At 38.4% G+C, this 24419-nt stretch overlaps 2 protein-coding genes across 2 annotated transcripts in view; one reads left to right on the top strand and one right to left on the bottom strand.

The window, feature by feature from the left end:
• The window catches only part of GRM3 (glutamate metabotropic receptor 3), a 105807-nt gene extending 99747 nt beyond the window's left edge, over positions 1 to 6060 (top strand). The window contains exons 5-6 of the mRNA XM_065743733.1: positions 596 to 770; positions 5524 to 6060. Of these exons, the coding sequence (XP_065599805.1) occupies positions 596 to 770; positions 5524 to 5597 (249 nt within the window). The 3' untranslated portion in view covers positions 5598 to 6060. The remainder of the gene's footprint in view (positions 1 to 595; positions 771 to 5523) is intronic.
• A 3886-nt stretch (positions 6061 to 9946) lies between these two features.
• ELAPOR2 (endosome-lysosome associated apoptosis and autophagy regulator family member 2) overlaps positions 9947 to 24419 on the bottom strand; it is a 90873-nt gene continuing 76400 nt past the window's right edge. Inside the window, exons 17-22 of the mRNA XM_065743736.1 lie at positions 20646 to 20742; positions 19629 to 19730; positions 17839 to 17965; positions 16988 to 17166; positions 16200 to 16365; positions 9947 to 13251 (exon numbers count right to left, since the gene is read on the bottom strand). Of these exons, the coding sequence (XP_065599808.1) occupies positions 13192 to 13251; positions 16200 to 16365; positions 16988 to 17166; positions 17839 to 17965; positions 19629 to 19730; positions 20646 to 20742 (731 nt within the window). The 3' untranslated portion in view covers positions 9947 to 13191. The remainder of the gene's footprint in view (positions 13252 to 16199; positions 16366 to 16987; positions 17167 to 17838; positions 17966 to 19628; positions 19731 to 20645; positions 20743 to 24419) is intronic.

Genomic DNA, 24419 nt, shown 5'->3' on the forward strand with positions numbered 1-24419 from the left:
AGAGGGCTGGAGCTCCTCTCTTATGAAGAAAGATTTAAGAAGTTGGGTTTGTTTAGCTCGGAGAAGAGAAGGCTCCAGAGAGATCTCATTATGGCCTTCCAATACTTTTGGCATGAGTGATAATGAATGGACAAGGGGGAATAGCTTTAAATCAGAGGAGGGGAGATTTAGATTAGATGTCATGGGGAAATTTTTCACTCAGAGGGTGGTGAGGTGCTGGAATAGGCTGCCCACAGATGTTGTAAATGTCACATCCCCGAAAGTGTTCAAGGTTGGATGGGATCCTGGGCAGCCTGATCTCATGCTTGGCCTAGTGATCATCAATTCTGCCCATGGCAAGGGTGTTGGAACTAGATTATCTCTGAGGTCCTTCTAAATCAAGCCATTCTATGGTGCTATGATATGCAGTGAAACAGAGTACCATCAACACAAAACATCATATGACCATGTGGAAGGTAAGAATGAGACAGATTTTCACTTGCATCAGTGCAGCCCAGGATTGTGGTTCCTACTGTTATTTCACAATGCTTTTGACTTTCTGAATTTCAAAGGTTCCATACCAAAAACACAGCACTTTGCACCCGCTCTCTTTCAGGTGCAGACCACCACTATGTGCATCTCCGTGAGTCTGAGCGGCTTTGTGGTGCTGGGCTGCCTCTTTGCGCCCAAGGTGCATATCATCCTCTTCCAGCCCCAGAAGAACGTGGTCACTCACAGACTCCATCTCAACAGGTTCAGTGTCAGTGGGACTGGGACCACATACTCACAGTGTAAGTAGCAAAACTACTGTCTTGCTATAAGAGTGTGGGGATGCAGTGGATTTGGATAAATAAAGACAAAGGTGTTTTGTACCAGCAACAAAAAGTCATTTTGTTGGCTGGGCTGATGTGGAAGCTTGATCTGTGATTAGAGGGAAAAACTCCTCCTCCCACGGGAATGAGCTCAGAGCCTGTTCTGAAGTTCATTCAAGCCAGCAGAAAGCTTGCAACAGGCTCTGGCCTGTTCAGCACAAAGCAAAGAGGACCTGCCACTCACTGTCACTCTGACAGCAGCACAGCAACAGATTGCTCTGGAGTATTCCTGTCAAAGTGACATGCTGTCAGGACCTGTGCCAAAATATGGCTTTGTCTCAATGCCTGTTATAAAGAAAAAGCTCGGTTCTACAGTGAACACATACAGAGAATGCTAGAAACCATTTTTGTATGTGGAGTGTGAGCAATACTCTTTGTAAGAGCCACAGCAGGGAGGACACAGTGCTGTGTGGCAAGCAAAGCTCACCTGCTCTGTCTTCTTTGCAGTCATTCACTTCATCCCAAACAGAATCACATCTGTGATTTTGTTAGGTGGCTGCTACTCTTCTTCTGGGTGAGTTGTTCAGAGATTTTTTTGGATTAAAAGGGAAAAAAAAAAGGTCGCCTGTATAGTTTTGTTTGTCAAGCTTAACTGAGCAATGACAGGAGCACACAGCACCTTGTTCGTGAAGCTCTGCCAACAATGTCTAACGAGGAAGATAATTGAAAAGCACACTATAGGTAGAGAGAGGCAAGGAGCACAAAAAAGTGAAAAGGGAGGCTGCAGAACAGGTTCCAGAAACCAAAGTTGTTTGCTATTTTGGAATACCTAGATGAAGAGAGATGACAAGACTGTAAGTATCCAAAGTGCACAGCACTCCCAAATGGGCTGAGTTTCCAATAGCTGTGGTTTCTCAACAAATTTTAGAAGCTTGGCCCTTTGACAAAATGGTAAGTCTCATGTGATTATTTTGTGAAGGTAGTCTGTCCATGTTTAAAAATTCTTTCTTACTATTCAATCATCTAACTAGGAAACAATTTTGATTCATGGATACTTTTGTACAGGACTGGATTTTGGAGTTTGAATTTTTTATTATAGTGGCTGGATGATATACATACTGTGTATGTGTGTGCCCCTGTATGCAACTAAAAGACATCCACAATGCACGCCTTTTAATCAAAAGTCTATTTCTTCAAATGAATGAATATCTTTATAACATTAAGGGAAGCATAAACATCAAGCCTTACAACCTCCTACTGCTTCATTGTTTCGAAAGGTGACCTCAGTCATTTACTTTTCCTGGTTACACCAAAGCAAATATGCTCATCTCTGTTATCTTTCTGGATCACAATGAGATGCAGAAAGGACATAGAAGAGGGACTAAAAGTCCCACCCAATACAATGAAACAAAGGCATTGTTTCCATTTAAGAATATTATTTTAGGAAAATAACACTCACTACCTATCACAGCAGCTGTATTTTTGAGATGGGAAAACTCACACCCTTCTACTTATTTGTAAATGTTTTAAACACATTTTCTTCCTCTTAAACTGTTTAGTTATTCATAGGTCTCTAAAAAAATTGACATCCAGATTGATTCTAATCCATATCACGGCCTTCTCCATGCCTGCTACAAGCCCACTTCTATCTACACCCAGCCAATGATGTGGTACATTCCCTTGATGGCAGCAGAACACGGAGAGAATATCAATATCCATACTGCATCTATTAAAAAAAAAAGAAAACGAATCCCAAATAGTCTTTTCACCAGTCCCAGGGCTGTCAGCTTGTTTTTCCTTTGGTGTTGATGGTTTTTTCATCAGGCACGAAAACTGGCCAAGCACTGAAAGGAAAACAAAAAAATCTCACAATGCTCAGTGATTATTAATAATAAGATCAAAATGTGTATCACAATGACATCCTAAAACTAAGTGGTGGAGGGAAGTCCTTGTACAGGTGAGCCACATAAGCCTCATTGTGATCAAGTTTATTGCTAATTGGAGCACCTAATGCAGTTACCTGAGTCCAGTTCCTTGCCTTGCTAAAAGTTCAGCAGAATGCAGTGGAGGTGAACACTGCTGTATGAGGAATATGAGTTAAAGGTACCAAGCTTTGATCACACGAACAGCTGAAGTTTGGGTTCTAGAAGAATACAGATCAAAGATGAATAGAGGCACGGTAGATGCATACCTTGATAGATGATCTTCTTGTATCTATACATATTTATTTGGATCTGAAAATTCACCTTTGGCAGAGTGCTGCTTCATCTATTGAGATATTTGGCCCATTTTCCTGGGGTCTGTTCTATGGTCATGGCAGAGATGTTCCCATGAGGCAGGAGATCAACACTTATAACACTTCCCAGATTGTTCAAGGCTGATTTGAGCACCTGTGTGACTTGAGCTGAGCTTTTACACCCTTTTAGTGTATTTGTACTATGTGTTATTCACTCAAGTGATGTACACATGGAGAGCTGCACAAAGACATGAGCTCCTCCACATGTCCTCTGCTGGGGTCAGAAAAAGTATTGAGGCTACTGTTTACAGCCAACCTGGTAAATTTCTCAGAATTTCTTTGTCCAGCCCTAGCTCCAAACTATGGCTTTTATACATCATTAAGTCACATCTGTCTAGCTGAGAGCATGAGTAGAGAAAGTTGTGCACACAGGTTTGAGTCTCCCTGCCTATGTAGGAATGCATGGCAAAATGGAGGTAAGGTGCCTCGAGGAGGTCCAGAAATCTTTTGGGCTGCTGCTCTACAATGCAGAAAGTCAGAGCTGTCCAGTGCCGGTGCTGAAAGTTGCAGAGCTTTATAAGGAGAAATCAGAGCTTTTGTTCTGACAACTGAAAGCTGGATTCTCAGTATGAACACTGCCTCCCAGCACTAAAAGAGAGGTGAGTGCTGAGAAGGAAGCCTTGGAACTCCAAAGACAAAGTCACTCACTCCTCACCTACCACAAGATTTCCTCTTGTCCAACTCTGGTATCCTCCTGATCAAGTTCCTGCAGTATTCAAGCTATTCATATCCTTCAGTGGGCTGGACTTCAAAGAACCCCTGAAGCTAAAAATGCTGTGAGTGTGTGAGTGATGCTCACAGAAGCAAAAAGCTTTTGCCCATAGCCATACTGCAGAAGAACAAGGATTCAAAACAAGTCTAAGTAGTGCTGATTTTTCCACTTGCCAACAGTAAGTGATAATACGAATAATAATAAAACCAATGTACCGCCAGAATATTAACCAGTTGAAAACTGAATGTAGAACCTGATAGTTAATCTTCATAACATCACAAACTTGACACTTTTCCACCCTAAAACATCATATTTCAGCATGTATATAGGTTGTGAAAAATGAAACTCCATCTACCTAACTCAGAGCAAGGATTCACTCTTGGTTCTTTTGTTTAACAGCATTATGCCCTGCCCAGAGTAGCAGGTTAGTCCAGGAAATATGCCTTGTTAAAACAGTTCAGTTCTATTTTCCATATGAAATATTTATTCAGTCATTGAAAAAATAATAATAAATAGAAATAATAGTAACTGATCTAAAGAAATAATGATCAATTTTGAACGTTACTGAGAGTGAACCAGTTTGCAACAGGGACTGCAGCCAGCACCAGTTTTGGAAGACTGAGCATGCCCTTGTCAGCTGCATAAATTGCTTTTTACAGTGGATGATTGGGTTTACCAAGTCATTGATCGCTGTTTGTTTTCTTTGATGAAGGCATCACATTTCTCTGGGTCACTGTTATCATTAACCTAATGTGTCTTTCAAAAAACTGCTTTATGGTGCTGTAAAGCAGAGATGTCACGGAGTATCAGAAAACACATTGCTGATGCCCAGTGGATAATTTTTACAAAGATGGATAAAGTAGCTTGCTTTTAAATTAAAACCCACAAGGCTTTGGCTGAATGGTAATATATCTCACAGTAAGAACACAAACAGATTTAGAAACAAATTGTAAAACTCAGATCCAATTGTCATATCACTGAAGCAATGAAAACTTGTTGAATAAAATATTAGGCAATGTAGATAAGGGTAACAAAATCTGGCCCTACATATTGAATCCTGATCCAGAGCTCCTAGAAATACAGGGGATTATAGCCAGAAAACAATCTGGGATTAGGTGACAAATAATTTTGCTTTCAAATTCAGTTCAAATGTTTCTTCATTCCGTCCAATACGCACATTGATTTTTTTATTTTCTTGTAATTAAAAATAAGATCAACACACAGTCCTAATGTGCAGAGGTAGCTTCTCTCCTGGATTTAAAAATGTATGTTTTTCTCAGGAATGGCTATTCCAAATACTTGGAAGATTGTAGGATCAGACATTACGATTTCATGTCAGTAAGGACTGAAAAACCCAATGGTTCACTTTTTACTCCACGAAAGCATCTTTGTACCACTCTAGCTACATTGACTCACACTACCATGCAAAATGCTATTATGCATTTGGGCCCAGTGGCCCAAAATCCTTAAAAAAAAATGCATTTTATTCAGGCACTTCTTAAACAAATTTACTCATCCCAGCCTCTCATTACACTCAGTAAATAGAAATCAGATTCCTCCAGGAGGTTCAGCCTCAAATCTGCATTTTCTTGTAGAGGTCCAAGCACATCTCTATCAGCTCCACTGCTGATGTCACCTGTATTGACTTTCCATAAGGTTAAGTTGCCTGAGGTAGTTGAGATAATCCTATATGTTGTTGTGATTTTCTTCGCTTTCTCTTTCAGCATCTGCCAGTATGTACGTACCAACTGTCTGCAATGGACGGGAAGTCCTGGACTCCACCACCTCATCTCTGTGATTGTGACTTGCGGTTCACTTCTTGAGTTTTTAGACTGTTAGGCAAATTTTTGCACATGTTGTGCACTTCAGAAAACACCAGAAAACAAAAGAAAACTAGTACCTTTTTTTAGAAACAGTGTAATAAATTATTTTTGAGGACTGTACAGTATATAGTGATGTTCTGGAACTTTTTAGACTGATTTTAGCCCTTCTGTTGTTAATGGTCATAAGGGACATGTAAATAACCATGGTTCTCAATGTGTATAGTCCTATAGTAAGGGAGTGATTTGTTGCAAGCACAGTTGCAATGTTAGGTGACTTCTTTCCTACAATATTTTTTGTAGTTCCTTGTTGTAATTAACTTAGACTGCATTTCTATGTTGTATATTACAGTTACCTTACATGTAACAGACTGGTTTTCTCAGCACAAAACAGCAGTATTAATGCAAAGGCACCAGTAATAAAAAGATAAAAGTTTTTCAGCATGGTTTCATTTTTTTCTTCCTCCTTCAAGCTCATTATCTTCTTGAGAACTTTTCCTTAAACACTAGGGTAGGTAGAATGGGTAAAAAGCCTGCATGATTAGTGTGCATGTATAGACATATATGAGTATGGGTGCGTGCCTGAGTTACAAAATCCACATCACAAAACAGGTGATTATGATGAACGCTTTGTCAGGGCCAAGTATAAATTTCCTCTCCTTGAAAAATTAAGCATGCTGTTAAAAGACCTCAAGTGCTTCTCTTGTTAATAAAATGAAGAATAATTTCCAAACGTGAAAATGTCTAATTGCATCTCGATGAGATATTAGCAACAAAACTTTGATCACTGGTTCACTCACTTGGAATGATTTAAATCTGTCACACATACTGTAGACTAGTAGCATATAAAAATCAAAGACATTTTAGGTTGGTAAAGAGATAAAAGAAAATGTGTAAGAAAATTAGCCTAGATTGTTTTATACCTCCAGCCAAGACAAAACCATTTCTGTATCACCAGTGCTGTAAGAGGCATTTGGAGCACCGCAGAGACACAGAGGCAAAAAAAAAACAACAACAAAAGAGCAACCCAGGAGACACCTACACCTGTCTCTGGGGTGACCTTTACATTCAATCAAACAAACCAATGCACACATAGCAGCTATTCAGACCACTGCAAAATACCTGACTTTATCACTGCTCTCTCAGAGCCACCCTCACTCTGTTGGAACAGTCTGAAATCCTCTATTTTCCTGGTCCAACAAGATGCTAAAGAAACAAATGCACCTTTGATGAATGTGCCTGGGCATATTTACCTAAGGGCTTGTTCCCACTGATCTCATTCCAGCTGAGGTCAATAGCAAAATTCTCATTGACTTCAAAACACCACTGAGGCTTGAAAGGCAGATACAAGAGGTGTGTGCTATTGGATGTACAAATTCTCTCGAGCCCAATTTCAGATGTTTTTACACATTTCTGGAAAGGTGCAAATCATTAGGGCTGAACTGGCAAAGAAAGCAGTTGTTATTTTGAAAGCAAAAATGAAAGACACAGGTTCTTAAAATTCCTACTCGTAGGTAGATCTTTTTTTCCTGAATATTCATGTTTTCACCAGTGAAGATCTTTTGATGTCTACATTCCCTCAGCTGGCTATGCAAGCAGCCCTCTACATCACAGAGCTGGTCAGTACCAAAATCTCTGTGACTGCCCCAAAACAGACACTGCACAGCCCACAGAGTCAGTTTCTTTCTCTCCACAAGTCCCAGAGTACCAAGTGCTTCAGGGTTGGTTGCTGCCTTGATACACACCACAGAGTACTTGGTTTGACAGGCTGGGAAACCTGCTTTCTCAGCTGAGATCCCTCAAAACATCTCAGATTGGGCAGTGACATCCATGTAACTTTCACAAGCTCTTCTGTGTGCTAAGAAACTGTTCATAGTATGGCAGAAGGTCAGAGTATTTGACCATAATAATAATGTCCTTGCATCAACATTATCTTTATGAAGATCTGAAAAATGGCCAAGCCAGAGAGAATTTCTTCTCAATTTGTATAGAAAGCAATGATCAGGGTGAGATCTACACCTTTAACACTCACAATATGCAATATTGATAGCTGTGTATGAGATAATCAACCCCTTCTCCCTTTGTATTTGGTGGAGAGTTCTCTGACTTGTCTTGGACTGCTACTTTAGACTGAGATAAATATCCCTAAGCAAGATAAATATCTCTAAACACGCTTGCTCAAATCACAAAGTTTACACTGAAATGACAGGCACTGTGTCAGACCAACTGCACCCCTAGAATCTAAATTGGCATCAATTTATAGCAGATGAGGATCTCACTGTCCCAGAGGTTTCATTCATTTTGATAGCACTACTGAGTAAATGACCCAATGTCTATGTCAGAACACAGTATGAATTCTAACATAGGTGGTTTGAAAGCCATTTGCTTGTGGGTTTTTAACACACAGAAAATAAAGCCACATGAAGCTCTGGAGTTCCATCCCCACTGAATGTTCCAGATGTTTATATTTTACTTAGATCTGTTTTTTGAAAAGTTTTCACTGCTTTCTGCTGTATGCAGGTTAATATGATATTGCCCAATGCTTCAATTAATCCATTTTAAAACACAGCAAAACAAAAAGGAAAATGTCATAGTCTGGCAAAAGTTTTGCATTTGCAGGAAAAAAAATCTTTGAGGAAACATCATATTAGTAGTAGTTTTTCCTTCATATTATTATTTCTGTTCTTTCACACCACCACTTGAGTTTCTCTAATTTTAACAAATAAAAATATTTTGTTTCCATTTCTATAAAACCCTTTTGCTCTCTTCAGTGCTCTTATCATATATAAACAATTAAATAAATCACCTCAAAGCACAGTGGGTCCTGCCATGGTTCCTTACACGGTGTGTGGAAGCCCCAAGCACCCTAGCTGGGAACATGAAGAATCTGTTGGTTAAGTAGAAAATAATAATAATAAAGTAATCACAATTCTATTTGAAATAAAGGAAATTATTTGTTTTTGGTGGTGGTTGTGTGATTTTTTTGTTTTGGTTTGGTTTGGTTTGTTTGTTTTGGTTTGGTTTAGGTTTTTTTGGGGGGGAAGGTAGTGTGTGGATGTTGTTAGGGTGCGTGTTTATTTTTTGAAGTCCTGACCAAAATCTGAAAGTAAAAACAAAATCCTTTTTTGTCTCAGTGATCATTCTTTCTGAACTAGATACAACTGGTTTTAATCATAGCTTCAGAAATTCCAAAAGCATTTTTTTAAGTGAGAATCTCTAATACCTGCATCCAAATGAGCAAATACTACTTAAAAATATCATGTTCTCCTTCAAGAAAATAAATAAAAAACAAAAAATCTATTGAAAGAGCCCAAAATGTACTGTTTCCACCCATAAATCTGAGCTCTGGTTAAGAACTTTTCTGATGCAATCCTTCAACAATTAGTACACCTAAGAAAAGGGAGATGGAAACAAATCCTTAGCTCAACATCAAGTGCAGGTGTTGGGCACTTGGTGTCACAATGTCACTGTCTACCCATTAGCATTTGCACTTTGCTGTCTGAGAGTTGTATGCTCAGAGCCACCTAAAAGCTTCTCAACAACCAGGCAAAAACTCGTTGTCACTTTAAGTACTAAAGGTGGCAAAGCCAGGTTGGATTTTTCTTGCAATAGGAAGAGGACGGGCAGGAAACAATGGCTGGGAGAAGGTCAGGAGCATCGATCTTCTGCCTTCTGCTGCCACTAAATAAACAGCATAGGCAAGAAGTGGCTGTACATAACACCAGCACCCTCAGAGATCACTCCTGCTTGTCTTATATTAAAGCAAACACACAGAAAACTGCCACCCACACAACCTCACTTGGGCTTTTAGGCGCTGTTAGAGCATCAGCTTCACAGCACATGGGACCTTTCTTCCTGGTGAGGTCCACTTTATATATACCAAAACATGGTGGGAGCTGACGGTCAGCTCACTTTTCACATCTCCCTTTTTCCATGATACATATATTCACTATGGGAAAAGCCAATCAGGTGTCTGGAGATGCCACCAAATTTTGTGACACGTGGTATATATGGTAGGATGAGTTTGTCCTTGCAAACGTTACTTCCATTTCTTCCTCTTTGCATATTTGTCTGTGAAGCACAGTTCCATGCATTCAAAAGCAACAAGAAATAGAAACAAAAAATTCTGTGAGAAAGCTACACAAGAGGAAAGACTTAGAGGGCACCACCATAAAGAGAACTTCAAAAGTTTTATCTTAACGTTATTATTACCTAGAACATCAATTTAAGCCCTTCATGCTTCTTGGTATGGACCAACCAGCAGCATTCCTTGCTTTGGAAGAAATGTCTTTGCCATTGACACATCTGCTTTTACTCTTACATTAAAGTATATGTTGTGACAGCTACCAGAGATGAGTCAACAGCTACTGGTTCCTGAATAGTAATATGTCTTGTCTCAACTCTCTCTGTTTTACAGGCCTTATTGGCCCTGGCTGGACAAGCAAAAAAAAAAAAAAAAAGCCACTGAAAACATTCCCCTTTACTAATGAAGGGTCCAAAAACTCCTTTTCAAAGCGAAATCTTTTTGAACAAAGATGGCAACTCTCTGAAGCTACTTGATAATCTCTTTTCGTGGCTCTAAGATATTTAATTTTCCCAAAACCTAGATTTAAAATAAATCGTGTTATATACTACAAACATCAACCAATATCAGAACCCAGATAGAATACATTCTCTGTGTATTTCACCCCCTAGCAAGTGCTGTCAAAGCTAAGACAATAACATCATGCTTAATTTGCCAATAATTAGTACAGAGACACCATAAAATGTGCTCAATCCTGAAAGAGATTCAGTTGCTTGACTCCAGGTTTCGAAGAAAAGCATGCAAATGCAGCAATAAAATGCATTCCATTTAATCAACTAAACCTATAACAGACCAATTCACACTGTTTTATGGCATCAAATAACAGTTTCTAATGTGATTCCACGTGGGAGAAAAGAAGGAGCTTGCTGTAAATACTAGAACAGGTCACAGACAGATGATTTCTTAATAAAATGTTAAAGGCTTCCAAAATTCACCTCTCAAGGGAAAATAAAAAATTCCACTCCCTACTATGTCTTTAACTGGAAGAAAAGACTGTAAAGGTCAGCAAAATAGGCCAATTTTAACTGGCTTCATTGTAGGAAATGCAGATTTCTTATTTTAAAGTAAATAAAGTCCATATTATTTATTTGTATCACAATAATAATATCATGATAAACCATTTGGAAACAGAACTGCAAATGATCATCCAGCAAAGTCTATCAGAGCTAACAAAAAGTAGCCACTTTTAACTTGGTTCAGAAAGCAAGAGAAAAAGAAAAGGAACAAAACAAACCTTCTGTGTTATTATGTAAAATGAAATACAGTTCAGAAACATTAAGGCGTTTTTACACTGCAGATATCTGAAAGAATAAATGTTGTTCTAGAGAATGAACGGCAATATGGGTTAGAAAACATACAGAAAAAGAAGAGGGAAAAAATAGAGAGATGTTGACTCATGCAATTTGGTGGCAGCTAAAAACTCTAGTCACCACTGCAGACTGCAAACATTCAGAAAAGGCTGTAGTTTCATCAAATATCTCAAGTCCAAATTTTCAAATATATTTTCACTTTATTTTATGAATACCCATCAGATATATATCTTTAATGCTACAGCACACCAGTTGAATAAAAACCAACAACATAAAAACCCTTTTCATAAAAGATCCAAGAAGTGAAATCCCAAAGCCATAGCCAATTACTCCGTGAGCAAATCATCTTTGACAACCATATATAAATGACATCTTGACGACAAATATAATGTACAATAATAAGTGTGCCATGGTACAAAATATACAAAAAAGAATGTGTATTTAATATACATTCAACAATACCCCATAAAAATCTTTGTTGGGAAAGTGAAGTGCCTTTTCAAGAACAAAAAATGTACACCACATCTGTAAAGATGGCTGAAGTATCTCCCATCAAAAGAGCAATGCCTGTGTTCCATGACAGGAGATATAAAATAACTGAGCTGAATTTTCCCTAAAGAAACAAAAAATCTAAACTTCATAAAATTTTTTTCCACATTTGTAGTACAATAAAGTATTCAGAGTGCAGAAAATTCTATTTAATTTAAATTTCACTTAAAAGCGGGCCCTCTTTTTTAGCTCAGTCATATAAAACCAAAAAATCTATATTCCTTATAATAAAAAGACTATTTCTGCCCATGTGGCTTTGATGCATTCCACAACTCACGTAATTTTACTGGAATGGAAATATGAGTCTGACCAGAGGTCAGGAAAAAATTGGTTCCTCATTTTCTCCTGGCTCTATACAAGTCTTGCATATTTTTTTCTTAAACATTTTTTGCCTTCGTTTCAGACTCCTTCAAGTTTGACTTCAATGAGAATTCCAAGACATGATTGGGGTGGACTTTATGAAGAACTCATGCTTAAAAGCAGCTGATTTCATGAAGAAGTCCATCTGGCTTCCAGTTTTCAAGGAACCACTTTGTGCCCTCCTTTCAAAGCAGGTACTTTCAATGACAGTAGAAAATATTCAGATACTGAGCTAAGTGCACAACCACACTCAGCTCCCCTGGGCATTCATCCTCATTCCTTGCTGGGGGACAGGAACAGATGCAGCTGAGTGTTTCTAATAACAGCTGATAAAGCTGATCCCTGATCTCCAAGAGTGGAGATTTCATGCTTTATTTCCACAGTTCAGGCTTTGCTGGCTTCCACCCGAGGTGAAGATGGCATATTGGCAGCCCAAGGGAGGGGAGTGAAACTGCCACCAACCTCTCTTGAAAGGACAAGCTTCCACAGAGAAGGATGAGTGCAAACTGTATTGTATCTATCACTTTCCCTGTCTTTAAAGAGCTTGACCTTACCACTGCTTATAAACCCATGGGCCCAGATCTGCAATTTATACAGCAGCAGTTATTACATTTAAACTCAATAGCATCAGTTTTTACCTCAGCCTTGTTTGCCATGAACTAGGCAACAGAACGGGTTCAACTTACAGGTACAGAACCACGCCTCTTGCATTAGATTTCAAGGGCAGACCCCAAGCCCTACAACACCATTAAAATCAAAAGCATTCTCTTAAGATCAGAACTCACCTGAAGCTCGTTTCCTGTACCATTCACAATTTTGATTTTAAGAGAACTCACAGGTATGCTACTAAAGGACTACACACAACATTTGCAGGAGGATTCAGGCCTCTCTGAAAATCATTTCTTATGAATACTTGTAGAAAGAGAGATAGGAAATGAAAGGTACCTATAAATCACATGGCATGCCTGAGCAATGCCCAGGTGAATGCAAAAAAAATAACGTTATTTGCAGTATGTATATCTCTTCCTGAGTTGGATTTCATTCCCAGTATGGAATCCAAGCATCTGTTTGGTTGTTTTGTTTTGGCAAGGTACTCAATCACATGGTAAGGCAATCCAATTTTCTGTTTTGCTTCCTGTCTTCTTTCTTCCTTAATGGCTGAGCATTTCTCACCGAGATCACTACTGCAATGTGTGCCAGAATATGTTTAAAATATGGTCCTGTAAAAATAGAAATCAGGTTTGTTTCTTTGAAGGCAGCGTTAGTTCTTCATATATTCTGGGATCTTGAAGATTTCAGCTGAACAGATTCAAAGTGATCTTCTTTTTCCTGCAGTGGAAAAGACAGGTTCCCATTAGCTGGGATTCTCAAAATTCACTCCGCCAGCTGCTAGTCTCTTTTTTTAATAACTCCAGAGCAGCCTTTGCCAAAGACTTTGTTTCTACCACAGTAATGAAGAGCATCAATTGACTATTATTTAATAATGCCACTAATCCTGTAAAAAAATTGCAAAATAATAAAAGTTATGTGAAGAAAAGTCAAGGAAGAGGAAATTTTTCCTGGTACTCTCTTTAGAGGATGCAGGGAAGGTTTTCATTTCGTACTCACACTATAACACAGTTAGCCAGGGGTAGGGAATTGAAAGATAACCAAATCAATGTTTATGATCATTTAGTAATTTGTTTGCTACTTTAAAGAAAATGTTTAGAGTAAAGCTTGTGAATGTGAACATTACTGCCCCACTCCTGGATTCCCATTCATAATCCTCTTTTGGGCAAGACAAAAAGTCTACAAACCCTTTGCCATCCAAAAATCAGGGACAGAAGATTGATTTGTTCTTCTCTTTTTTTTTTCCTTCTGGGTGACAGCCCAGCCCATCTGTCCAGTAGGTATCAGGGTGCAAAGTGAGGATGAGACAACGGCCCACACTGGAGCTACCAAAGAGCCCAAAGCTAGTCACTGAGAAGTGCTGGCTCTTTCAATGTGTTCCTACCTTTTCTATTAGTTGATGTACACAAACATGATGGGAACTACATTAACTCCTGTTCTGGACCTTAAAGCAGTCTCCATCAGAGATCAGGACAGTCTGGTGCATATGTGAGAAAGAGCAGGAGAGAAAATTGTCCTACACTTGCCTACAGCAGAGAATATATTTCTTCTTTTGAAGGACCTGGAATTGTTATGCTAGAAACAACAGATGGAATTAGAACACCCTCCAACCTGAGGCAGTTTCATGATTCTTTAACTTCCATATTCTCATTAAAAATAATAGTTATTTCTTTCTATATTACAGTACTAGTTCTAAATTGCTTGGGTACTCAGAGCCATTAATAGCTTCATTAGATGTTTTGTCTCAGAGAAACGCCATTGCCTGTAGCTCAAACATATAGTTAGGACAGTTATTTCTTTCTCTCTCCATTTCAATTTCTTCTCTTTTTTTCTTCTGCTTTTCTCTCTATATATATTTTTCTATATTATACATGCAAATGCATCAGGAAATGAATTTCCTCATATTTTCTGTAAATGAAAAATGATGCCTATAACATTTGTTTTGGAAAAATATATATTAATAATTCTGGTCATCTGCAGGGATACAGGACACTGATTTCAGTAAGCTAATGAGGTACTGTAAGCTGAATTTGCCAGCTACGATTATCTAGTATGAAAAAAAGGAATCAGCTTAGAAATATCTGACAAGCTTGTTTAAAAAGGAGAGAGTACTCAGGGAGCCTGTTACAATGGATATAGAAACTTAAAAAAAACCCTCTTTTTGAGTTTCTAACCATTCAAGTGGTCTGAATACTATAGCACTAATGCTTAGTTTAAAGAAAAGAAAAAAAAAAAGGAAAAAAACCCACATTTTTCCCACACTCTCATCTCTATACTTCTAATCAGGCAGAAGCCAGTGGTTGGTGCTGCAAATTGAGTCAGTAAAGCTTTTACAGTTATCAGGCATACAGCAAAACATAACCCTCAGCAGCAATGGTCATCATGCTCAGCCATAGCCAGCCAAGCCATTTCATATACACACACACAAAAAAATCATCCTACATCCTGCAAAGTCCTACTGGAAAGTTATTCCCATAGAATTCAAAATGGAACCTACTTACATTACTGCAAAATCTGCACAAAATTTAATGTGATTTCATTTTATTTACATTTTCAAAATCCCTAGCGTTACGTTTCTTCGCCTTTCCACAAGGTACGACTTTACTGGACAAACAGTCAAGGTGGGGGCAAGAGGAATTGCATATTAGGTGTGTACCATCTCCTAGGAGGGAGACATGGGGAACAGGTACGTGGAAAGAGGAAAGCATTCTAATAAAAATATAAGACAACAAGGAGAAAGGAAAAATATGGAAAAAGAAAGGACAGACAATTGCACTGCATTGCACTCAGTCACAGAATGGAAACCAAAGAACATGAGAAAAAAAATCTCAAAATTCCACTTTCCGAAATACTATTTAGACAAGAAACAAAAAAGGCACTTTTCAAAAGATTCTATGTACTAGTATTATTGCAGAAACTTTCTTATTTTGAAACAACCCTATTCAGCAGAGCTGCGTGAAAGGAAAAATATCATTCACCCTTTTCCTGTAATAATAAATGCCCCAGCTGGACTCCCTTGAAGACAACACTGACTGCAAAACACTAGGAAAACAGATCAAAATGCCTGTGGGATCTACCATGACAGTCCTCTGTTTCCCCTATGAGTAACAATCAAAGGACATAAAAGACCTCTGTGCTAGGAATTTAGATGTATATCCATCCTGCATGACATGCTGCAAGAAAATACCTAGTGTTGTTGCTCTCCAACAAAATGGAGGATGTTGCTGGATTGGGTGATGGGTTTTAGCTGATGCTTCACTTCATCTGAATACTGTAATACTGAAAATTATGGCTCTCAAGTCAGCCTTGAAGTCAGTCCAGGTGAGGTGCAAACAGCTGACAGATAACTGTGTTCCCGATGTTAATTTCCTGTACCTATAATAGCTGTGTTTGCTTCAGTGGAGGTATCTGGTAGGAATCCAGGAAACAAGGTTTCCCATGCCTCTTTTTAGGCATGGCCCATACAATAAAGAATGCTTCAGGAAGCTCCCTATAGAAGAGAATGCATTTCTTCAATTTCCTGCAACGTTTATCATTATTCACATTCCAGATTTCAGCAGGCTGAGAGCAAACATAGTGCTGTGTGTGCTAGAGGCTACACAAAACACTCTGCAAATTTGCATCACAGCCCCATATTTTTAGTACTAATATTACTAATTACCACTTACCTTTGTTGCTAAGGACTTGAGCTTCCCCAGCAGTGACTGCTTATTTGAATATACTATTTCTTCTTCATTATCTTCCCCCTCCATTATAGCACAACTGTCAGCAGCTGGCAGCTCACACTCTTTTGAGTTCGCTGTCATCACTAATTTGGAATATTTATACTCCAGCCTGATGACAGGGGAGATTTAGGTTAGATAGTACAAGAAAGTTTTTTACTCAGAGGATGGTAAGCACTGGAACAGGGGTTGTGGATGCCCCATCCCCGGATGCATTCAAGGCAAGGCTGGATCTAGCTCCAAGCAGCCTGGTCTAGTTGTTGGGAGCCCTGCCCACAGCAGGGGGGTTGAAACTAGATGATCTTTGAGATCATTTTCAACCCAGGTCATTCTATGATTCTATGATTCTGTGATAGGAAGCCAGACAGGTATTCTTGTCCCATATTCAAATATTTTATGATTTAGATTATCTGAAGTCCTGCTGCAAGGTATGAGTGAAGAAACCCTTTTGGTCTTCATACCCTGAGAAAACCATGTTGCTTCAGGGCTTAGTCAACCTCAGTCTCTTAGGAGTTAAAAAGACAGGTCCTGTCAGGAAACCATCCCATAACAAATTATTGAGGATTTTCTATATTTTTAATTCTAGCATTTTTGAAAGCCATTGCCAGAAAAAAACGAATTGATCAAACATGGTATTTTTCATCAACACTGTCATAAGGTCAGATCCACAAAATGACTTTTTTTTTCAATATATCAAGCTAACTTTTATATGCAACACAAGTTGCAGCACTTACTTCTGGTTCTTCTTCCAAAAATAGCAGGTCAAAGCTATCAGCAGAACAGCAGTGAAAGCACCAACGCCAGCTCCAACCTTTAGCCAAAAATCCACTGTTTCACAAGTGTTGATCCTTTTCTCTGGCAAGGAAACCCCTTTAATGCAATGCTTTGGCTCATTCCATACATACAACGTTTCCTTTTAAATAGAAATCACAGAACACCAGAAAATGAGCTGCATGTAGGAAAACAGAACTTTTTATAGTTGAATGAAACAAGCTGGTTTTCAGTAAATGGGTTAGACATCTTTTCGATAAAAGAAAACCAAAGCATGTGCTTGGTCTTCAGTCATACTGTCAACTCAGTTGTCCCCTTGATTGTAGCTGCAGGTTCAAACATGGCAACTTCTTTACTGATCCTCACTTCATATGCTTTGGTTTGGACTGGGATTGTGAACTGGCTATGCCTGATTTGGATATGTTTATCAACAGGACAGTTCTGAACCAGTAAAAGGATTTCCTAATATTTGATTAGAAAAGGTAGTAGCAGAAACACTGCAAACAAGGAAAAATGAATTTCTAAACTGAAATCTGTCTATGATGATTATGGCTACCTAAGGAGTGATGTCCTTTAGGTACTCCATTCTACAAATGACTTGCTTGTATATAGAATGCATCTAGAGTTCAGGTCTTACAAGTACAGACATCAGCCAGTGGAGAGCTGCCAAGGGCACAAATAATTAAGAGTGTCACCATGGCCTGAGATCTCCAACTCTACCTGCACTTAACATGTCCACTTGCACAAAGAATTTCAACAGCTTTCAAGTTTTACCCAAATTAACACACATAACTTGGAGCTGGAGGTGCTGTACCTGAAATCCTTTTTTGCAGGCTCCCTCAATCTCATGGTAGTCTTGCTCTGTGCACAGAGGGCAAGCTTCTGCACTTTCCCACACAAAGTAAAAAGTGCATCCATCGCAGGTGCCAGCAGGGCATGAGCTAGGAGGAGAGCAAAGCATAGTTATCATTTATGAAACACTCTGGAGTTTGCATCTTCACTCTACATTCTTTTGCTGAAGATTGGTAATGGTAAGTACAAATAGTTTAACATCTATCGAGACAGCAGATGGAAAAATCTGGGGAAAGAATTTTTCCCAGTTTATAAAATGCAAATAAAAACAGATGTTGGGCTGCTAAAGGTCTAAAAAAAGCAGCTGAGTTCCTGGCAGTGTGTGCTACCTATGCACCTACAGTGAAAAGAAGTAAACTTAGGGGCAGCAGAACTACTTTAATGCTTCACCAGTAGGAGTTAGATTAGCGGGTGCCTCACTATTCTCCTGCACTGGGTGACTGTTCCCCACGAATGCTACAAGTCGATTCCTGTTCTTGTTAAAATGATCCCTGGGTGATGTCATCCATATGGAACAGACTTGTCCTGTCATGGCTAATTATCAGGAAGATGGTCACCAGATAATGAAGAGATAACAGTTTTTCTTTGTCTAAGAGAGACTAATGAGTTGATTATGCATTCAACTGGCAGAACAAAGTTGTACTGGCAGTGCTAGGGCATTCATGCAGCTTTTCCTCCTGACAACTGCAGCAGTTCTAACAGCAGCAGTGACAAACAAACAGTCCATGCAAGAAGTTGGGTTGTGTAAATGTGATATACATCCATGCTGAAAAATTGATGTCAATGTTCTTGTTGTATCATCTGGGAATCTGCTATTCTGATCTAAAGGACTGAACAGTCCACAGAACTAAAAGCCAATTCTGGTTTACCTTAATTTGAATAATTCATAACTATCATCTCTGGATAATGTAATATCTTTTGCCATACATGATAAGACCACTGACAGATCTTTCTCCTCTTATATCTTTCACCTTGTACTACAAGTTCACGTGATACTAAACACTGCGTCTGGAAGATCAAAGAGTTACATGCGATACTACTTGACATTTATCAGGTACCTCACTACTTATTTGAAAATAGCTGTCTGACTGTTGAGTTAATCAAAGTGGGGCTAGGAAGGCAGATGTCAACAGGAAATGAGATAAGGTATGTCATATCAGTATCAGCTGTGTGCTGTTTCTGCCTATGCTCGCACTGTTAAAAGCAAAACTGTTAACTTCTCTCACTACTGGTGAGTTATCACAGCTCACACTGTGTTAAACCCAAAATGCTAGAGAGCAAGGACTCACACCTGGAGATTCACACAGCATTTGATAGATGGTGACTTGTTGCCCAGTGTAATTTGCAGTGTGTCAAGGACCTAAGAAACTGGGTAAACATCTCCAAAGGCATTCAGACATCAGTCACTCAGCTGTCCTGTCATGTGTGAAGCAGCTGCCTCTTTGGCTTTGCTCAGGTGGGCATGGATAGCCTGTCCCAAAGAGGATCCCACACATCTCACGTTAGCTTTTGGGAAGGAGGATGAGTGTGGGTATATATGATCAATATATATATAATAATGTGCAGATGAGCTACGAAGGGCTTTGACAGCTCTGGAGGAGAAATGAATGAGACTTCCTAGCAGGTTAAATGAGGCAGAACAGAACTTCTCATTGCTGTTAAGTATAAAGTTCCTACAGAGTTTTGTAAAGGTTTTCTATTAAAAAAAAAAAAGAGCTTTCAGGCAATACTGGGACACAAACACTTAAATACCTGGGCACAGAAAGCTCTCCTTGATCTGGCTTGTTGGGGTTGCATCTCATTGTCACAACAGCTGCACGACCATCTTCACAAGAGGTTGTCACTGTTGAAGACCTAATGCGAAGCAGAAGGAAAAATGTGCAATCAGTAATGTTTCCACTACAGTAAATACATACTGCTGTTTCATAGGTCTACCTCCATTCATCAACATGCAATACTAATGTAATATTCTTTGCTGTGGCACATTTGCCATTGTCAGCTGGAAGAACAAAAAGGAAGAACAGAAGCTTGTTAGGTTTCATCACAACATTCAAATCTCAAAGTACTCTGAGATGGCACTTAGGGAACTGCTCTGTTTTTCTAGCTAGTTTGAATTCTGCTGAGCAGAGGAATAAACCTGCCCCCAAAATAAGAAAAAAGAATTAAAAAAAAGAACAGAATTACAGGCACTGTGCTTGCTGTGCTACTCTGACAGAGAGTTTGTGATAGCTTTTTCCTTCACACACACAGCTCCAGAGAGCAAACACAAAAAGTCTGTTCACGTTGCCTACCAGCATATAGACATCTCAACTGAGGTAATATCTGAGCTAATTATTACCCAAATTCTTTTTACAAAGGAGAGTAAATAATAAGAAAAGTGTGCTAACAACTGAGCAACATGAAACAATTATTTTTAACACTGATTTTGTAACATCAAAAAATACAAATGATTGTGAAAGAAAATATGCAGTGGAAAGTGAACATATCAAAGTCACATATGAGGAATTATGGAAAGTAACGTAACATTGGAAGTGGCACTTGGATTAATCAAAATTCTGGTATCACTGCCTATTCATCAAGTATAATTTAGACTTATGCAAACAGTGTTGGCTGATTTCATAAAATATTCTTCAACGTGTCAACCAATATCAGCCAAATATTGACTAAAGCAATAAAGATTAAAGGTGCATTAAAGATCTTTCCTCACTGCTTTAGTTTCCTTTAAACAAATGAAAGTTGAATTACCAACTAGCAGGATTTTTTACCTACTTGTAAAAGAAATGCACATCAGGTACTTTGCTTGGAGAGGGAGGGAACGTGTCTGTCTTGACACTGATATTTTCCAGCATTGTTTCAACAGTAGCTCCTAAAATTTAAGAAAAATAAAAATGAAAGGAAAGATAGGGATGGATTTCTGAGGTGTTTGCATACAGTATTTTCTGTCTGCAAGGTATGGTTCTCACTTAATACCAATTAATGGCATTGTTACACATTATACATTTTTCTTTTTTCTGAGACCGCAGATTTGTATGTTCCTCATGTGTCCTGATTTTCTCAGATAGAAAATATTAATAATAGTAATAAGAAAAATAGTGTACATTGATCATACTCTTTTTGTCTGAATTTACATCTATCAGGATACCACAGAATAATGAAATAACTCAGTTTAGCAAAGGACTCTGATACTATCAACTGCTCAAACCATATGCCTTGCATGTGATGCTTTTGTGTATAACTCTAACATAACATAATCTCAACATCCTGAGCAATCTGCTGTATGGCAGGTAGAAAACTTAAATGAAAAGATTCAAGATTATGAGTTCATAATTAAGCCTTGATGGCACATTTTGGAACAAACTGGAGATTGTGTGGAATGACAAAGGATACACAGGTCTCCATGGATTTTGGAGAAAACCTGAGAAAGAGGAAAACTTGTCACACAAATTCTGTGACCTTTTTTATCCCATGAACCAGAGAAGGCAGAAAATATATTGATCCTGTACTGCAACATTTCAGAAGAACCGGGAGTTGTACAAATAGGGCAGGTTGCATCCTTCTACAGAGGTGAAAAATAGCCAGAACTGTAAAAAGCAAATTTGTAGCAACCAGAAACTGATGGGAAGACTGAAGACAAGAGTTTTCCCCTTGTTCTTCCAACAGCTCAGACACCCCGGTTGCAGTCTGTCCAAACCTGTGATCATGTAAGTACACGGATCGATGTGCTCAGTAGCACAGCCTAGTCACACAAGTGAGAGATGGCTACAAAAAAATCACATCAACGCAACGAAAATGCAAAGAACCTCGTTGCAGCAGCTATAGAGAACACATGCAGAAAGATGTCATTATTGTGGAAGGGTCTCCACTCTGAGAACACACACTACTGTCCCTGTGGCAATTATTTCCTCTCACCAAAGATACGGTATCTAACACAGGGTATCTCAAATTTGGTTCTCAACCAAACACTCGTTACTCAGTAGACTGGAAGATGTACCTCCAAGGAACTTTAATACATTCAAGAGGGAATGAGAGAATATTCCTATCCAACATACAGTACTGTAGGGTTGTCATCCCAAAGTGCCATTTCTAAAAAATAATAACACGAAGTAAAATCAAGTGTGAGGGAAAAAATTGTATTCCTTAGAAGCTATTAATTATACAGCTAAAATATAGCTCTCTCTTGAATGACAACTGTTTCAACTAAGAGTCCACCTTGGATTAGAGTAGCAGTAAAGGAGCCATTAAAAAAAATTGCCAAAATTTTCATAAAGAGGGAATAAATAATCAAATGGGAATCTATTTAAATCAGAAGTCATGAGATACAGAAAAAATGATAATGGATGCTAAAGACTTCAGGGAAAAGCTCATGTTTGGCAGCACTAGACAAATTCTGATGTCTTTAAAGAATACTAGAAATAAAATATACCTTATGGATGGCAAAGGCAAACTTAAAGCATTTTAAAATGTAACAGTTGTAGTACAGAAAACACAGAAGATACATTTTCTCTGTATTAAGAGAAAGTCAGGATTACCTGCATACTTTCCAAGATAAATATGCACACCTTATTTTTTCATTAGCAAGAAAGGATTCTGGCAACTACCTGGAATGCACATATAAACTAGCAAATCTATATCTAAGAGTAACCAAGCCAACAGGATCTCCCACTTAGACATATTTGTCTTTAAAAAAGCATTTAATGACAGTGAAATGTCAGAAGACTGATGGAGAGGGAGTATGTTGTAGAAATTCAGAAAGGACAAAAACTGAACCACAGATGAAAATGTGGCAAATTAACCAGAACAGGAAGTGGAAGAGGAGTTTCAGTTAACACATAGATACATTTGAAAAAAAAAAGTCAACATGTACTTATGCAGAACAGCTTCTGTACAATAATTCTGATTTCATTCCTTGAGTTGTTAAAGAAAATCATGTACATTTATCAAGTATTTCACTAATACAAGATTTTAATTAAAGAGTTAGCAGTGTACTATCAATTAAGTGTACACTCTGAATTAAAAGTTATTTAACGTATTAATTGTAAAATTATCTGTCCATGACAAACTGTCATCAAATGGGGTATGACCCCAGTCTTCACTAAGCATTGACCCAAAATGTCCCAAAATGCACCAGTACCATCAGTGATCTGCAAGTAACAATGTAATCTCTATTTGTAAAGTGCAGATGAGACACAGCTCAAGAGGAATAGGAATACAAAACAGAGCAAGTTCATTCACTTGGTAAGCTGGTCCCACTGAAACATAACATATCTTAGTGCAGCATGGTGCTGCACAAGATGAAGGCCAGTCTTAAAGAAGTGAGATTGTCACTTGGAAATTATAACTCTGAACAAGATCTTGGTTCTGGGCAATTAGAACGGAGAGGACATTATGAAACCCCATGAATTCAGAAGGGCTCAGAGACACAATCATAGCATATAAATACAAACATGAAAGTGATTCTCATTGTCTTTATAGTGAACTAAATGCTGTAGTAGTATTCTAGTCTGATCCCCAAACTTTAAGAAAAGATAATAACAAGAGGCCACAAAAAGAGCCTCAAAAGGTATTTGGATGCTTGAGAGAAATACATGTTAGCAAGAGACTTTGAAGAATTTGGCCTGCTTCATTTATCAGAAGAGAAGACAAGCAGGGTGTGATGAGGAGGTGTTATGATCCCAGTGCAAAAAATATTTCTCCAGGCAGGAAAAAGTAGCTGTAAAATGGAGAAAATAAAATAAGAATAAGAATAAGAATAAAAGAATAAGAATAAAAATAAAAATAAAAATAAAAATAAAAATAAAATAAAAAAATTAAAAAATTAAAAAAAAATAAAAAATAAAATAAAATAAAACAAAACAAAACAAAACAAAACAAAAAACAGGAAATAAGTGCTGAAAATTGAAGCCAGGCAAATTCAAACAGGAAAAAAGGCTGCTTTAATACAAAACATGGAGATGGTGTTTGGCCAGTGAAATGTATAACAACAACTATGGTAAAGCTTTTATTTCTCTTAGTCTTGGAAGTTCAGGTTTGGAATACTCTTGAAAAGATGTTTTTTTTGTCAAAAACAAGTTTCTGGGCTCAATGCCAGGGAGCAAGTACAAACATTCTGTGCCTGTAATGGATAGGTGAGCAGACTAGATGACTTCATTGTCTGCTCTGGCCTTAAGACTCTGGGAACTTCTGAACCACAGCAATGCAAGACGTAATGGGCTGCACTGCCCCTTGCTGCCCTAAGATTCTTCTTTCCTCACCTAATTATGACCCAGCACCAGCTTCTTCTGAAATTGACTGAGTGGGGACATGGCATGGGCAGGAACAATTGGACTAATGGAACTGCTTCAGTGATGGGTCTTGTGCTACACAAGATGGGTGGGAAACATGACAGCAAATTAGATTTTTATATTACATTATCCAGACTTTTATGTAGAAATTCTATGCACCTTGGGACCCACAAGACCAAACACGGGGAAGAAATACTAATACAAACAAGAGCTGACCAGCCCTAAGATTATTCACTTGCAGCAATATGTAAAACACAAACCA

Source organism: Cyrtonyx montezumae, unplaced genomic scaffold, assembly GCF_038088225.1.
Source record: "Cyrtonyx montezumae isolate F1298 unplaced genomic scaffold, pur_monq_1.0 scaffold_3, whole genome shotgun sequence".
NCBI classification, from domain to species: domain Eukaryota; kingdom Metazoa; phylum Chordata; class Aves; order Galliformes; family Odontophoridae; genus Cyrtonyx; species Cyrtonyx montezumae.